At 36.9% G+C, this 18416-nt stretch overlaps 1 protein-coding gene across 1 annotated transcript; it reads left to right on the forward strand.

Annotated features, from left to right (window-relative positions):
- The first annotated feature begins 13486 nt into the window (after positions 1 to 13486).
- On the forward strand, positions 13487 to 14569 carry LOC107689267 (urotensin-2 receptor-like). Its single transcript, XM_016487206.1, has one exon. It carries the CDS (start codon positions 13487 to 13489, stop codon positions 14567 to 14569), a length of 1083 nt encoding a protein of 360 aa, XP_016342692.1.
- The last annotated feature ends 3847 nt before the right edge of the window (positions 14570 to 18416 follow it).

The following is an 18416-nucleotide window of genomic DNA, read 5'->3' on the forward strand; positions in this document are numbered from 1 at the left end:
GAAGAACAGTTGGCGGTTAAAGTTTTCTATGCACAATTTGATTTGACGAAAGTCACGAGACCTATTACTCTCTATCCAATCACGTTGATGGATAAAAATCAAATTAAAATAAGCATGTAACGTCCACAAACGGAGGAAAATAGCGGAGTAAAACTACCGATACATCACTTAAAATGTACTCAAGTAAAAGTAAAAGTACACAATTTTTAAACTACTCAAACAAGTACAATTACTGATAAAAAAAACAATCCTCCTGAACAAAGGCCTCCTGTAGCGAATCGATGCGTTTTTGTAAGAAAAATATCCATATTCAAAACGTAATAATCACTTGAATCTATCTTGCGCCAACAGTTGTACACGGAAGCAGTTCCGGGAGCATGATGTATGAGGTCAGCGTTGTTCACCCCCGGAGCCGTGTGAGACACTTTTTTTTGTGGAAGGGTGCTTTTTATTTCACGTCTTTTGAACAGAAGCAATGCAACACCCGCTGAGTGCAACGATAGAGCTTGAAAGATCAAAGACAATTTTTAATATAACTCTGACTGGATTCGTCTGAAAGAAGAAAGTCATATACACCTAGGATGCATCGGGGGTGAGTAAAACACAGCATAATTTTCATTTTGGGGTGAACTAACCCTTTAAGTAAAGGGTAGGATAAAGAGATTTAAAATACGGTCATGCAGAATAAGGAATTACTATGTGCTTCATAAGTACTATTAAACCACCAATATGCTAGTAATATGCATGCTAGTTAATAGTGAGAACTGGTCCTTAAAATAAAGCATTACCAAAATTGTTTGTTATTTTAAAATGTACGTAAAAATTTTTTGTAATTTTAATAGTGTAAAAATGAAAACTGTAAAAAAAAAACTTGTTCATTGTTATTTAACTATTACCTTACCATACCATAAAAGTTATCTTACCTTATTTTAAAAGGTTATATAAAATTTAACGGGATAATACATTCAATTATTCTGTATATACAATATACTGTATGTGTTAATATACAGTACAAATTTTAAAAAATACAAAAACAATATGAACCAAATACCTTACTAATTCCTGGAGCATCAGGTAACATCACTTTTTATATGCAAGTATTTTGAAATGTCGGTTCAATTTGCACCATCATGTCATTGAAACTGGATTAGAGTTGAAACTTTGCAAGAGTTGCAATTATTATTACAGTCATAGTAAGCTGTTATTTATTAGGAGTTTTCTTTTCCAAAGATGACTCACAGACATTTACAAGGATATTCCGTTTGGTCATAATAACAAATGACTGTTCCAATCTTATAAAAGTACAGAATCTCGTAAGTTTATTTGCTGGAAAAGTACTCTTGGCTGCAGCGTGAAGCTGAATGAATAGAAGTTTAAAGGATGAGACATTGCTCACATTGCTAATTACTGTGTCAGACAAGCTTTGGTCTAGAATTATTTATATAATTCGAAGCTGCAAATGAGGATAAGATGCAAATCTGCAAATGGATGTAGAAAAATTAACCTTTAGACAATCATTCAAGGAGAAATATGTGCATGTGTGGGTGGATGGACCTTTATAGGACATAGCAGGTGATATGTGCCAAGACCTGCATTTTGTACTGATAAACAAAATACTCTGTTTTACCTGTGGAATTGGTTGTGATTTTCAAATATTTGAAATGCCGTTTCATAGCATTTGTATTCTCATCTTGCATTATTATCTGAAGTGAGCTGAGGAGTCCTTTGAGAAGTATAATTTTCATTTGTGAACAGCACAATTTTCCTCCAGATTTCTGTGTGCAAGAATTACAAAAATCAAAGGTATTCCCAAAAGTGAAAAGGTGAAATGGATATTTGATGTGGACTGGAAGAGACCATGAAATGAATCACCCACCAGAGCAATTTTCACACACTTTCAGTCATAAACACCAGAAACACAAATAGATTTCACAGAGCAGCCCTCTAAATCCTTCCAATCCAGGTTACATTATTTATATAGAAAATCAACCATGCCATTCAAGAAATTTCACTGCACATTTCTCAAATGTCACCACTCAGCAAATCCAATAATGTTATAGGCTATACGAAGGGGAAGGTTTTTTGTTACCTTGTCTTTCTCAAGTTTTCATGTCAGGTATTTTTGTCACAATTATAATTATTCAGAGCAACAGTCTGCTCTTAATGTTAATCTGCTTCTAAAGCATAAAATCCACTGCAAACTGTAGTTTATTTTGTGACAAAGCATGCTCATTTATGATTGCGGATTTGAGGATTTGTTGGCTTTTAGCTCAGAATTGCACTCCATCCAGCTGTAAGCAGTGAATATTTCACAGACATAACTCTGATAACGAAGCAAAATATACACAAGAATTCCAGGAACCATTTATTCTTAGAAGCAGTCAATTAAACAGTCTGCTACCTTATCTACAAAGATAAATACCCGTGAGCCACTACCGTCACCTTATAGACCTTACTCAGAATAGACGCCATATTGAACTTAACATGAATGAAAATAAAGGTGTGATGCATAGACTGTATAAAGTTTTTACACTTTTTAAAGTAAAATTTTTACCTCATAACTTGTAAAACTGTTTTATAGAATTTAATGCACTGTACTATTGCCTCTAAAATGATGCTTTGCTTTTAGGCTAAAACATGTCAACATTTAATCATAGGGTAAATTATAGTCCAATAATAGTCCAACAAAGCATGGCGCCAAATAGACCAAATCTGGAATAAGTCCTCTCTAAATTGCCTCTGGTTATAAACTAAACCTTAAAGACTAAGGGCCAGATTTAATAAACAGGGCAAATTAGCGCCAGAGCGCAAATCCAAAACAGCACTGATTGGCATGGAAATCTCTGCAGGTGATTTACTGACAACGCGCAAATTAAAGAACACAGATGCAACATCTCATTTACATAATGACCAACGCAATATACCAAGCATAGTCGCAAATAAGCAGAGCCGATGCTCATCAGATATACTTCCGACACAGGTGCAAAATTGTTTGCGGGCGTTAAATAATGGTGCAAATACCAGTTATTTGACGAGTGCAAACATTAGTAAATCCCATTGCGTGATTCATTTTAATACTCTCCTCCCTTCAATTTTGAGTCTGAAAGGGAAACTCCTACAAATGCATATTCAATAAGGTCAGGAGCAAAAATAACTGGCCACGCCTTTTCAGCGCTAATTCTTTAAAAAAAAAACTTGTTCAAAGGAATCATTTGCTCACAAATCATGCTCTACGACTCTCGCTGTGTTCGTTGTTGAATGCAAACATTGTTGTGCGCTCTAACTATGTAATGAACTAATGACAAACTACATGTGGACACAAACCGGGATGTTTTCCAGACTGAATTACTAAAACTATTGTTGCAATTTATTTGTTGTGTTTGCTGAAGCCCCGATGACAAGTCACCCAAAGTCAAGGGTGAATGTTTTGTGCAGTTGAGACAGGATGTGATTAAAACACACATTTGACATCACTCACAAACGGCCTATGGAAAATAATGACAATGATGGCATAATTGTGGCAACATGGAGATAAAGGCAAACACGTCACAGCTGATGTTATCGGTTTACTCTAGACGTCCTATTTGTAGGGCATTCTGCCGATACATAACACATGGGATATAAAAACAAACTCGGTGTGAATATCCATATAGCGCCTTCAGTATGTGGTGTTATAGCTATAACAAGACAGGAACAGTCTGTTAAGGTATTGTTCCAACAGAGACTGCATTGGGCCAATCATTATTAAATGTCTCTTAAAATAAACACAACACTCAGACCTTGGGAAAACAGAATATAATCATGCTTTTAGAGACTTACTATTTTTAGCAGTAACAAGAGATTGCATTGTATATGGTATCTCATTTAGGTTTGCAGTAATTGTGCAGACAGCAGGAGTCTGTCAGGCAATCACATTTGCAGACAATAAATGAACAACTCTTAAAAAAACACCAATATAGGCCTAAACATATATAGGGAGAGAACAAATACAAGCAATCAGAAACCGGAAAAGCGCAATCAGTGACAACCTGTGAACAAACAAATACTGCACAACCATTTCCTGCACAGTATAGCTAAATGTTACAGAGAGTTGATTCAGAGATGTTTAATCTTAGGCAGCTGAATTATGATGAGTGTAGCGCATACCTGCAAACACCAGCTCAGAAAAGAGCTGCATGCTAATAATGTGAAGGATAAAAATCAACAGAAAAATGGATAGATGAAAGAGAAGAACAGGGGCGAGTGGAGACAGAAGAGTTGAAGCAGTGTTGTCAAAGGATATAACCAAATATTCAAGATCAAGAGAAATCAAATATAAAGCTTCACAAACTGGTTATTGAGAAATGCATATTGATCAATCACCATTCTGACTATGGTGGTTACGGCCCTGAAGAGGGTTGAACCACACGTCTGTTAGGTCTTCCATGAATTGGCATGTGAAATCCACAGATTTATTTGTAACTAACTCTGTTCAAGGCCAGAATATAGCAGGACATAAGCTCTCTGTAAAGTAATGTGCAGCACCATAATAAGACATTTACTTTGATTGATAATGGTATGGTTGCTCATGTTTGTTTTTGTTAAAACCATTAGGTTAGGTTAAGGGAAGGGTTTAGCAGGCTAGGTGGTATGAACAATCATGATATGTACAACCACCAACATACTAAAACACTGCCAGATTCACATTCATCATGTTTCAGATAAAAATTAATGTGATTTTAGCGCCAACCACTGAGCATAAATACATTTATTTAAGAAGCAACGTAATATCATTTTGCAGAAATGTCACCAAAGGCACAATTATCCAATGAGCTTGAGTAGAATAAATTACATTAAAATTTACAATTCAATTAAAACGCAATGTAAAATTATTGTGAAATAATAATTAGCATATTTAAATATGTACGTTACATTAAAGAAATGTAATAAGGGGCAATAAATACTAAACAACAGTTTTATGTTTTATAGGCTTTTATATTTTTTTAAAGCCACAAATAATTTGTAAAAGTTGTAACTTATGCTGCCCTCTTAAAAATAAAGGTGCTTCACGATGCCATAGAAGAACCTTTTTGTCTAAATGGTTCCATAAAGTACCTTTAACATCTGAAGAACCTTTCTGTTTCACAAAAGGTTCTTTGTGGCGAAAGAAGGTTCTTCAGATTATAAAAGAGATGGTTCTTTAAAGAACCTTTGACTGAATGGTTCTTTGTGGAACCAAAATGGCATTGCTGTGAAGAACCTTTTAAGCACCTTTATTTTTTAAGAGTGATGGTGCAACCATCCTCTGGTCCTGTTATTTAACAGCAGTTTCTTCCACAGCCCAGACACAAAATTACATATTCATGTTAGAGTCATAACATTAAAATCAGTGTTAGCAGACATATAATCTGTAAATAATTTCCCCATTGATTAGAGCATGCAGATGCATGAGACTGGAAAAGCATTTCTAACTGTTGCATTCATCAATTCAATTCTGAGTACTCTTTTAAGAGTTATTACCGCAGTATGAAACCTTGCAGTCTTGACAGAAGGCTGAATTGCACAGTTTGCTTATCTAATTATAAACAGCATGAAGGTTGTTTGTTTAAAGACATCTGTGTGTTATTTGATCAGGGTGATGCTTTTAACTTTATTAGTTTTAACACCATGTGTTCTGAAAATGCCAAAGCAGGCTCAACCATTGTGTGTTTGGTAGCCTGGTAGCGTGTCTGAAAGCTGTGAACAGAAAACAGTGAAAAGTAAGAAATATTAGCACTTCTGAAAGGAACTTGTCCAAAGTAGAGGACAGGAAAATTTGTTGTACTGTATTAAAATGAATAAATGGCATAATTAATGTGCATTCGAGATTTTCTCACTGAAGTGTTGTCATGACAGCAGATGTTGACAACCTTCTCACATCATCAGTTTTTGAAAACTTGTGATGACACTACTCTGCATTTTAACTGAATGGAAATTAAATGGGCTCTTTGAAATCACGTCCAGACAATTTATTTAATAATTGCCTGTAGCCATGTCTGTTTTGATAAGGGCTTTTTTTGCAAGGCGCCTTGTGGTTTTTGAACTAGGGGTATATTAACGTACTCCACCAACAGGGACACACACACACACAGAGTTACACGCAAAATGCCATAATGAAGTCATACTGCTTCCTCTCAGAAGCAGGAAGTATGCTAAACATATTTCAGACTTGCACTTTGTGCTACATCTATAATTAAGCTGTCAAAACTGCGGTATTATGCTTAAAGCACATTCGGGCACTGTAATGTCAGAATCCTACCAGGACTAGGTAATTGAAAGTGTAGAAAACTTGATGACTTTATCACCTAGCTTGACTACAGTTACTTGTTATAATAGTAATAACTGATTTCAAGCACAGGAACAGCCAAAGGTTAAATATTAGCTGCAGTGCATTCTGTTAGGGGCGGTACTAAAAAAAAAGTACACAGTCTAGAATTAACTTCTAAACTACTAAACTACTTTTTTTGTTTTATAAGCACAATCATCATTTTAGGGAATATCTTTCTGAAACATATTTGTATTAGTGTTATTTCATTATTATATACAAATTAGAGGTGTTAATCAAATGAATGTATATGGTTTATTCATTCCAACTAAATAATCACTTTTTTTTATTATTATATTATATTTATATTATATTTTGATCAATGGATTATATGGTATATTCAATTATATGCTGAGTAATTAATCACAAAACTAGTATATATTCATATTTTTCTATAAAATTCCCAAATGAAGAAAATGTACAAATATTTTTTGAACATTTAGGTGGTATTAAGCTTGAATTGCTTAGCTGGCACAAAAATTATTTTTGTGTGAAGATAAAGTAAATATTTTAATCATGCCCCATAGGGTGTATAAATATGCATAAATGTGTATAAATGTTTAAATATATTATATATAATCTATTTAAACACACGCATATATGTAGGGTATCAGACCAAATCAGACCATTTAAGATTCGATCAGAACATGGTTGAAACAACCCAAAGAGCCAAATTCCACAAAGAGGCCCAGGATAACAAGACAAAGTCATAAATCTGTCCATGTCACGATACCCTGGCACCACGAGTCTGAAGCAAGCAACTAGCAACTAGCAGCTTTGAGCATTCTCACAGCATTAAAACAAAAGAACACTTATTGACAATTCCAACTCAGAACTCAGTTTGTCAAATTTGGGGCAAGTAACCAAGATTAATGGTCAAAGAGATGCAAAGCATGACCATCACATGTAAATCCATGATAGAAATCACGAGCTAAAGACTTCCTCGGATTGACTTCCCCCACCCAGAAGACAAGAACCAGAATGAGATTCTTTATGAGACCTTTTAACCTCTTTGGTCTTCACAACACATGTCCTCACGTTCACAGAATGGCACATAGACTGCCTTTACATGTATATATGCACCTAAATGATGTTAGAAGGACTTATGAGCAACTAATCATTTCTATGCATAACTCCATATTATGTATGTAACCCACACATTTGACTATCATGTCCTAATCACTCATTATGTATGTATTTTGAATAACTATTGAATAGTTTATAGGTTTATATTCATGTTGGGTATGTATGAGTTTAAAAATTCATGCTTTAAATGTTCCTATCAATCAATACTTTGTAAAATGTATTATATTCTTGTTATAGAAATCATGTTCAAATTATACTCTGCAAGAGCGGGAAAATTCAGACCATGTGACTGATAAGATAACATGTTGATTTATGTATTGGGAGGAGAAACATAGCAACACCCCGAGCTAAGACAATGTCTAATTGGTCAAGACACCATTTGGGATGTGACCAACAGCCCAGTTTAAAAACTCAGGACACCATCAAATTCTGCTCTTAGCCATGCTTTTAGCCGCCGCTTTTTGCCACCACTGCTTTTCGCCATCACTTTTTGCCCCTGCTCTGGCTTACATGCCAGCTGCTTCTCTATACACCATGAGGAGAAAATCCATCTAGTCTCGTCACCTTTTCCATTGAGAGTTTTGCGTTCTGAGTTAAGTTTTGCCACAAAGCCATGTCTCCGAGTCCAACTACGACTGTGCTCGCATCAAAAATTCAACCAGCCCACAACTCCGCATCTTCAGCCGACGCCAAAGACCACTTCGAACGACTACTGAACTTCCAGCCAATCAACAACCTTGGGAAACCCCTTTCTGCAATGACAACAACAAAGGGAATCCCTCAACACAAAGGCAAGGCAAGTACAACCTCCAGATTCTAGCTGAACTGGTGAATTTAATATAAAGTTTATAGCCTCATTGAGAAACTCAATGCGCGAGGGTTAATTAGATGATTGATGGTTGTTCAGGTCTAAGCAATTGCATATATTGCTATAAACTTGGGATTTCATATTTTCACTCTCCTAAACTCATTCTTTCCTCACTTTCTCTCTTCCTGCAACTTGCATGTATGTATGAGCATGTGTGTTTATATGTTAGATTACTAGGTTACTGTACTAATTAATAGTGCTTTCACTATATTTTGGATATTAGTATCCATTGCAGGGTTGATGTTATACGGCTCATTCAATGAATCGCTGGCCGACTCAGTGATCAGCCGTAAACAGTGATTCTGTCTAAATTCCCAATAAAACATAAACAATTCCCTTTGAGCTAAATTGACCAGTTTCCCTTACATCTACGTATATACACACACACAAGATTAATAACCGCTTCCAGGTATCTAAACTGATTTTTGTAAACGTTTCTCTTTAAATACAGTCCTTGGTGATGTTTTAGATGTTCCATCTAGAGAAATCTTTTGAGTCTCAGTTCAATCCTTGAGACCTCAGTTGCATTTCTCATCTGGCACCTCCCCCTGCACCCAGAGGACTCAATCATTACATTGATTACAAAACAGGATTACAGGGCAGTCACATCAAAAAGCAAGGCCTGAAATGATGCCTTGAAAAGATGAGAACACTCCAACACCAAAACAGTGCTACACAAAAGGCACCTGACTATACATGGAAATGATCTGACTGTACGAACCAGTGGAAAATCATCAGATCCTCCTGTCTGCCCTCTCTTCACTGGGCATCACAGGGATTCCTCTTCGCTGGTTTGAATCCTATCTCACTAGTAGGTCTTTCAGGGTGGTGCAAAATGACTAAATGTAAATGTAAATGTAAAAAATCTACAGCAGTCCAGCAGATATCTGCAGCAAAAGAGTTCAGCTGCATATGCAAAAGTGATGAATTCTGACCCTGGTTTCTCCTTGGACACCTCATTAGGTTCAGTGTTCATTGTGCAGCTCTGAAAACCCAGGAGAAACCTAAAATTGAATAATTTTGCACATGTTTGAATGATTTCTGTGGAGACCTTGTTAAGACATCATCCTTTTCTCATGATAAATGCCCCATTATGCTTGACGTTACATCTGTCAAACAAGACAAGAAAAGTTCCTGGCATAGTCATCATTTATAATAATGAAGTTTAAATTTTTGTTTTTTTTAATGCAGGTTGTATCTTTATCCTAGCATAAACCAGCCTAGTCTCCCTATTCACACGTTAACACATGGTAATGAGCTTAACATAGTCATGAATATAGATTAATATCTTATGTTTCCTAGCGGCAGCCATATGATGGATTAATTGAACTGATGCATTTGAAAGGTCAACTGCTAACACCTAATCAAAAAGCAGCATTGATTCTCTCCAAGAGTCAAAGACTCAAAGCCAACGTTTCTGCAACCCCACCGTGCCGTCAGTGAATGCATATTTATCCAGTCATGAGGTCAGAAGCCTTTTGAACTCTACAGAGAATAAAAGCTATTCAGAACATTTTAACTTTTCAATTTTCTCTGTTTTTATAAACAGAAAAACAAAGAGGCATGAATACAAAGCATAAAATAAGACAAAACACAATGGAAAAAAGCAAACATAGATGAAAACAGTAGACAAAAAGAATCAGATTTTACTTTGTGGAGCTTAAATAAAGTACATATAGTCCAGCACTATAAGCTGAAAAGATAAGACAAAAAATAGCTGTTAACACTGTTTTTGTTGGCTTCAACTGTTCAAAACAATCATTCCAGTGTTTGAATTTTGATGGAGAGATCTTTGCACTGATGAAGTGTTTCTAGCCCTACAGGGGAGTAGACAACTGGTTGCAGATGATCCCAGCTGCTGAGCTGAGCTGTTTGATTTGATCATTGCTGGCTGCACAGCATTAAGACCAGAAACAGTGCCTTGCAGTACAAACTGTCTTCTTCCCTGTCCTGTTTCACTCTGCCTTGAGCGTCCTTTCCTTTGACCTGACAATACACACTTACATAAGTCCTAAAGGTATACTGACAAGTTTAGTTAAAGGAAACGTTCACCCAAAAATGAGTTTGCTGAAAATGTACTCACCCTCAGGGCATCCAAGATGTACAGTCGATGAGTTTTATTTTTTCATCTGAACAGATTTGGAGAAATGTAGCATTACATTACTTGCTCACCAATGGATCCTCTGCAGTGAATAGGTGCCATCAGAATGAGAGTCCAGATGGCTGAGAAAAAAAAAACATCACAATACTCCACAAGTGATCCACACAACTCCAGACCATCAGTTAATGGCTTGTGAAGTGAAAAGCTTCATCATTAATTTGTTTTTAACTTCAAACGGTTGCTTCTGGCTAAAATACGAGTCCTCTATCAATAATATTGATTTCTCTAGTGAAAAAGTCATTTGAATCAGGGGAGAAATATGCACAGATCAAGCACTGTTAAAATGTCAAAATGGTTTTAATCAAATATGTGAGAGGGCAACAGTGGATGAAACGTTATTATGGATTATGGACTGGTATTTTGGTCAGAAGCAACTTGATGGATCTGTTTCTTCTTTTGGATGGATCTGTTTCTCATCTTTTCACTTCAAGAAAAAATAATTGATGGACTGTGGATTAATTGTGGATATTTATGATGTTTTATTAGCTGTTTGGATTCATTCTGACGGCACCCATTCACTGCACAGGACACTTTGGTGAGCAAGTGATGTAATGCTAAATTTCTCCAAATCTGTTCTGATGAAGAAACAAATTGTTCTACATTTTGGATGCCCTTAGGATGAGTTTTCAGCACATTTTCATTTTTGGGTGAACTATTCCTTTAAGAATCGAAATAGCTACCAATAATGAACTCATCTAAACTTGACAGATGAGACAGACACCAAACATAGACCTCTAAAGCTTTCTGTATTGGTGAGGATTGCTAATAAGCAATAAAAGCTAAATCTATCTTTCAGTCTGCCTTGACAACCCCAAGCCCTTTACAAAGGCTGTTCTCTGCAGGACAGGACCATGGACAGCTCCCTATTAACACACCTGAGAACAATGTTTTTCCCAGCAGGAGAAAACAAATGTCATGCAACTAATCAAAACATCAAGAATTGTTACAGGAAGTGCTTACACACAAACAACTCCCTGTGCCTTGTGTACTTGAATTGGCCCGCTTGCATGCAAGTTCCTCTTCAGCAGCTTTCATAAAGCATCATCAGTATTCAGCTCCTACTGTTATGCTACAGTTCTGCCCTGCCAATCATGTGTCTCAAATACCCAAAGAGCTCTGAACTTCATGCACACAGTGTACTTACTGTATATACCTACACTCTCTACTTCATGTGGTGCTGCCTTTCATTCTTGTGCAAGGATCTACTTGGATCAATGACTGCTCATTCACAAACATAAAGCACAGTTATATTGCAGAAGTGTGGTGACAGCTTTAATATAAATCACTAACCTTTGGAATTTACTTTATAGCCTCTTGAGACATCTCCCAATATATGATTGCTTTATATAGTAAAAGTGAAATTCATTCATAGACCATATCAAAAACAACAGGTGTTGACCAAAGTTCTACACTGCGATATAAAAACGACATTTAATGCATTAGGACAGCCAAAACATAAATCCATGCTTAACAGAAACAAGAACACTTCCAAACCACTGGGGAAATAACTGTGGTGCATCACACAGCCTTATAAGTATTCCATAAACTTTTAAATGTAAAACTAGAAGAAAACTTAATTTCATTCATATTAGGTAGACAATATCATCAAGAGCACAAAATTCAACAACTGATAAACAGGGCTGGGATTAGTATGGTTAATTATAGGAATTCTGGCCTACCATGTGGTCCAAACGGTTCATTTGCTTTGCTAACCTTCATTTGAAGCAAATTACTGACGTTATTACATAAATTAAATTTAGCTACATTTTAAAAAGGCAGTAATGCAAAGTTATAGTTGAATATTCGTTCTCTGGAGTTACAAACATGCTTTAATTGTAATGAATTTGTACAACAGCACATAACTGAATGTCTAGTGCACGCAACAAACACAGCTGTGATGTCCGATTCACGAACAAATGACTCTTAAGAACCAGTTCTTTTTAACGAGGCAGTCATTAAAATTCACGATCGTGAATGAACGCTTGGCATCAGAATTTGATGTGTATACAGCTAATGGCATATTTTTAATAAAAGGTTATTTAACATTGTAATGTAGAATTGTACTGTTGAATCGAGAGCAACGGAAGCTTTTTGCAGAGTTAAACTGGATGACATGCAGAATCATATTCTTAACATATCCTTGTATTTGGAACATGTACTTTTGCTAAATACAAATAGAAAAAAAAAAAACACCTTCATATAACTAAATCAATTCATTGGTCTAAACCAAAATGTCTTACAACATTGACTATTAAAAGGTCGCCTATAAGCTACGCACTTCTGATCTGTTTGGACTTTGGAGTGGTTTGGAGTGAAGAAAAAGCAATTATATTTAATCTCCTACTTTAGCAAGCAATGGCTCCCTAGTCATTTTATTCTGCAGCCCCGATTTTCACAGGAAAGGGTTATGAGAACGGTGCAGATCAGTGGGAATAACCCAAGGTCAGACGCACCGTGTAATGGGGTTAATGTCATTTGCCACACGCCAATGCAGAGGAGGAAAAATAGTCAGAAATAGCCTATATTTCACACCAGAATAACAATTTCGAAAAGGTTTCATTAAAATAATAATAATAATAATAATAATAATAATACTTGTTTCAAAACGTGTCTGCGTGTAAAGCAGGTACCATTAGTAAAATGCGAAATTATAACCTTTACTGAGTGAATAAGATCAGACAAATATGGCTTTTGCATTTTTATTTTTGGTGACATTTCTGCGTTATGTACATTTTTACCAGTTCAGATGTATTTTTTTCCTTACATATTTAGTGTGTAATAGTAAAAAGACACGAACAAAAACTGTAGGCTAAATAAAATGCACGATGTCTCTCTTTAAACTTTCTCCAAAATCATTTAGTGACGAAAAGACAAGTGCGGAGCATCGGTTTGACGTCAGGAGCTGCGGACACCGGCGAGTGCGCTCAGACACATCTGTCAAATATCCAAACAGTAGGCTAGGCTATGTGGGGTCTGGCGCACCTGGAATAAAGTACCCGTGCAGAGCTCCACATTCACCGTGAGCGCGATGAATTACAACAAGTCTGGCAGTGTCAGCGGTCCGTCCCGTAGCAACTCCGGCTCGGTGGACGAGCTTGTGATAACATCGACTTTCGGGACGCTGCTTTCAGTGGTTTACATCGTTGGAGTTTCGGGAAACGTCTACACGCTGGTAGTCATGTGTCATTCCATACGCTTCGCTACTTCCATGTATATCTCCATTATCAACCTGGCGCTCGCGGATCTCCTTTACCTCTCCACGATTCCTTTCGTGGTGTGCACGTACTTTCTGAAAGACTGGTACTTCGGGGATGTGGGCTGCAGGATACTGTTGAGTCTGGACCTGTTAACTATGCACGCGAGTATCTTTACTCTGACAGTGATGTGCATGGAGCGCTACCTGGCAGTGACTAAACCGCTGGATACTGTGAAACGCTCCAAGAGCTACCGAAAAGCTATGGCGTGGGGAGTTTGGATTTTGTCCCTCGTCCTAACTCTTCCCATGATGGTCATGGTTAACCAGACTACTAAAACAACAGCAGATGGAGGGGTGAAAAGGATGTGCGCGCCCACCTGGGCACCTCAGGCGTATAAATTGTACCTGACCGTCCTGTTCTGCACGAGCATACTGGCGCCAGGGCTTGTAATTGGTTACTTGTACACCAGACTGGCCAGGACGTACTTAGAGTCTCAAAAGACGTCGGCTATTAATAAATGCAGCAAGCGCTCGCCAAAACAGAAAGTTTTGATAATGATTTTCACGATCGTGCTCGTGTTCTGGGCGTGTTTTCTGCCCTTTTGGATATGGCAACTGGTGCCCCTGTACCACAAACCCTTCAGTCTCGCCTCACACACGCACACGAGCATCAATTACCTCATGGCGAGCCTGACCTACAGCAACAGCTGCATCAATCCGTTTCTGTACACGCTCCTGACCAAGAATTATCGGGAGTATCTTAAAAACCGCCACAAAAGTTTTTACCGCTACACTTCATCTTTTAGAAAGCGCCCACCGAGCTTGTACTCTTGGGGAAAGTCTGCGTCATCCAGTAATCAGATTGAGTTCAACTCTGAGACGCTTGTCATGGCGCAGCTAAAGGTGATGCAGTGAAGAGATTGGAAAGCTTAACCCGTTCATGTAAAGGTAAGCATGGTTCTTCAGTTAGTGGAACTTTACTGTGTCCAGCCGTGACTTTCACAAACAGCCATTCTAGATTTGAAGACTGTATCAAAATAGATGAACACTTTTAATTGTGTCCCTCTCATTACTAATTATTCAAATATAGTGCGTTGAAATAAGTAAAATTCTCGTTGGACTTGAAGCTATTAAAAAAATGAAATGACAAGGGATGTCTAACAGAACAGCACAGTGACAGTTTGGATTTTAGATAGCCTAACATTGTTATCTGCCAGATGTCTTTAGCTAACATGGATTTGAATCCAGAAGCAATTAATTTCTTTATTTTTAAGTGTTCATGTTTAACTATAGCAAACACCAACGTTTATCCATTTTTTTTTTCACCAAAAACAGAACAAATTCATTGCCATCACACATAATATGAAATTTCCACACCATCACACATGATATTAATATCCATTTGAAGGCTGATCCAGGGCATGACCTAATCATTATTCCAGAACATGAGATAAATACTTTAACAGAGGAAAAAAATGAAAAATTTAACTTCTTCGGAGTAGTATCCCAGTGGAAGAATTACTCTTACATGTTTGATTAAACGAAAACACTTGCCACAATTCACAAACAACCCACTCATTCATATTTTCCAGATGCACCCAATGTCATGTATCATAGATAGATAGATAGATAGATAGATAGATAGATAGATTTGTAATTACAACTGCAGAAGTGGACAAGTTAATGCTGAATACTGTACCAATGATGCATACATACAGCCCACTACTTCACTGGCATAAATCACACATTATTAGACAATTGAATAAAAATATTGCTGCATTCACAGTCCAGATAGAAAAGCATGCTATCAGAACTAATAATAAATATTACTGTGCCAAGAGTAACCTTTCCCACATATTTCCACATCTAAGTCGAAACGCTGTCTTATCACAGAAATATGTTATTTTCCAAAGAGTTGCAATTATGTGGATGGATTTAAATCTAGTGTGAAAAAAAGCACAATACTGGAAAAATGAAGATGAACCTACACTTAACTCCATCATGGGGTCCATATCATTGTAATATAACACACTGACACATTCATTTACAATGACGTCAGCTCACAGTGCGATTTCACATAGCCAATCAACAATTTTCAAAAGAAAACAACAAATGGTCCACTAATCTGAGACATTAGTGCACTAATACTTTGCTCACTCGCATTAGTCCATTCAGCTGTGATTGCGCACAAGAACTAAGAAGTAAATCGACATACATCCCCAGACACTCAGGGCCAAAATCATCATCAGCGAATTCCAAAAAAGAATCGCTTTCCCATCTCACAATCCATATGGTGGCATTCACCGCTTAGGGCTAAACTGGCCTATGCATATTCATGCATTTGAACTCTGTTCCTCAAGCACTAATGCATTATGCTCAGTCAATAAGTCTGGGAAACACTGATACAGAAACGTGTAGCAGGTGGCTACAGTGATGCTTTACGCTCGATATCCTTAGCACAAAATAGATACTGTGTAAACCTGCCAGGAAAATTTGAGAAATTACCACAAAGGTCACGCTGACAGTCTGTTGACTTCATGTTTATTATTTATTGATAAAAAGGAAATTCATAATGGCACTGCAGATCGGTAACATCAAGATGAACTATACAACAAGCCAGTTGCTTAGATAATCCATTTGGAAGCCTAAGAGAACAAACCCCTGTGGTGTTCTATTTTGGTTCTCAATGTCAGTAAGGACTCAACCATCCTTCAGTTGTGTAGAGTAGAAATAAAAAACATATTCACTCACTCTCTCTACCTCTGGCAGAACCAAGAATGTGGAAGGATAAAACTGATCCTTGCAGTTCTCTGGAGACAAAAGAACAGAAGCCATACAACTGGGGTCTGACGTTTTCATGCAGTCATCAAACTCAAGAGAGGGCTGCTGACGCTCAGACCAGGGTCAAAACAGTTATGTGATTTCTTTATGTAGCTCTAGTGCCAAGCCTCACACTGGCAAAACACTCTGAGCATCATTTATCATGGAAAGATTAGCTCAAAATTGGAAGAATTGAGTCTGATATCAAGAGATAGTGTATCACTTTACTTAATGACACTGTAGAGAAAGCACTCATATTAAACAAAGCCCTTTTAATAACAAATTGCACAACCACGGATTGAAGGCGCCAGTCAAATGTTACACATTTTCTTTCTTATTTATCAGTCTATTCAAGAAATTAAATAAATCACAATCTCACCATACGTGTTTTTGTTGGGCTCTGCAAGTGAGTAGTCATAGGAAATTGCATGACTTAAGTGTAAACGGTATCGCCAGAGGGAAGCTTGTGTTACAGTAGACATCAATCCAGAATTTCTTGCGAATTGCTTGTGGTTGAACAACAAGCTCGAATGCGTCCATTATTGTATCCAGCGATGGCGCCGCAGATGGCAGCCTCAGTGTTTGGCTCTCCAGTGTTTGTACTGTTTTTGTTAGTTTTTCCTGTTTTTTGTTTCTCAAACACGATCAGTTTTACCAGGCCAAGCCATCTCCTTTTTGAACTTTTGCCATCTGGTCGGCGTTACAGAGCACCGAATACCAGGACAGCCAGGCACAAGAACAGTTTCTTTCCCCAGGCAATCTACCTCATGAACAGTTAATGTTCTCCCATTGTGCAATTAAAGTACAGTATGTGCAATAACCTTATACTTATTTATCACCCTAAACCCTAGTACATCCCTACAACTTATTTTATTTTATTCTATTCCTATTCCATCTATAGCACACCTGTACATACAATTTATTCTTTTTTTGTGGTTTATATTTATGCATGTGTATTTTATTCACATCTCATTTTTATTATCTGTGTGCTGTTGTTGTCTCCGTGTACTGGAAGCTTGTGACACTATAACAAATTCCTTGTATGTGCAAACATACTTGGCAATAAAGCTCTTTCTGATTCTGATTCTGATTAATTTTGTCGTATCATTTAATTAGCAACATCTGTTCTTCAAAACTACAACACCCAATGGCTAAACCTCTCTTCCAAAAGCTGTACTTATCAGCTGTGCACTTACATTCCAGTCTGAAACATCGAAGCCGCTGCCAATAATCAGGCCAATTTTAATCTTTTGGACTAGATTACACATGTAAGAATGTAATGAGATTAAGAAAGATCTTAAAAGGATTACAATATCATAGTTAAAAGAGGACTAATGCACATCAAACCAGCACATTCTGTAAAACACTCCTAATATTATGTAAATGTACAGTATCTAGTCAGTAAGATTTTCTTTTTTTTTTTAAGGAAATAATTTAATTTGGAAATAAATGCTTGTCATTTGAACTTTCTTATTCAAGGAATCCTGACAAAAAAAAGTATAAATGACTGTTTCCACAAAAGTATTAACCAGTACAACTGTTTTCAACATTGATGCAACATTCAGCTTTGGCATCATATATTACATATTATATATTAAAAAAGAAAACGTTATTTTAAATTGCAATTATATTTCACAATATTACTGATTACTTTCAAAAACATCAAAAATAAAAATCTTACTGACCCCTTTTGAACAGGAGCGAAAGCAGTTCAGCCTAGTCACTGAGGTGATCTACCCTGAGACACAAAACTCTGATTGTTGTTGGCAAACCTACTTGATTTGCATAAACCTGAAATGATACGTTTAGAAGGACTCTTTGCACACTAGTTAATATTCAGCCTTGCAGCAGCTAAAGCATGAATGAATTAGTAGCTGGAAAAAGGAACATTACAGACCAAGAGAGATTTCCAATTAAGCTATTGGTGATGCAACAGGAACAG

The sequence above is a fragment of the Sinocyclocheilus anshuiensis genome, unplaced genomic scaffold (genome assembly GCF_001515605.1).
Source record: "Sinocyclocheilus anshuiensis isolate Anshui unplaced genomic scaffold, SAMN03320099.WGS_v1.1 scaffold1443, whole genome shotgun sequence".
In the NCBI taxonomy this organism is placed as follows: domain Eukaryota; kingdom Metazoa; phylum Chordata; class Actinopteri; order Cypriniformes; family Cyprinidae; genus Sinocyclocheilus; species Sinocyclocheilus anshuiensis.

Excerpts from the sequence above, each read along its gene's own strand:
- LOC107689267 (XM_016487206.1), top strand. The coding sequence starts at position 13,487 with ATGAATTACAACAAGTCTGGCAGTGTCAGCGGTCCGTCCCGTAGCAAC.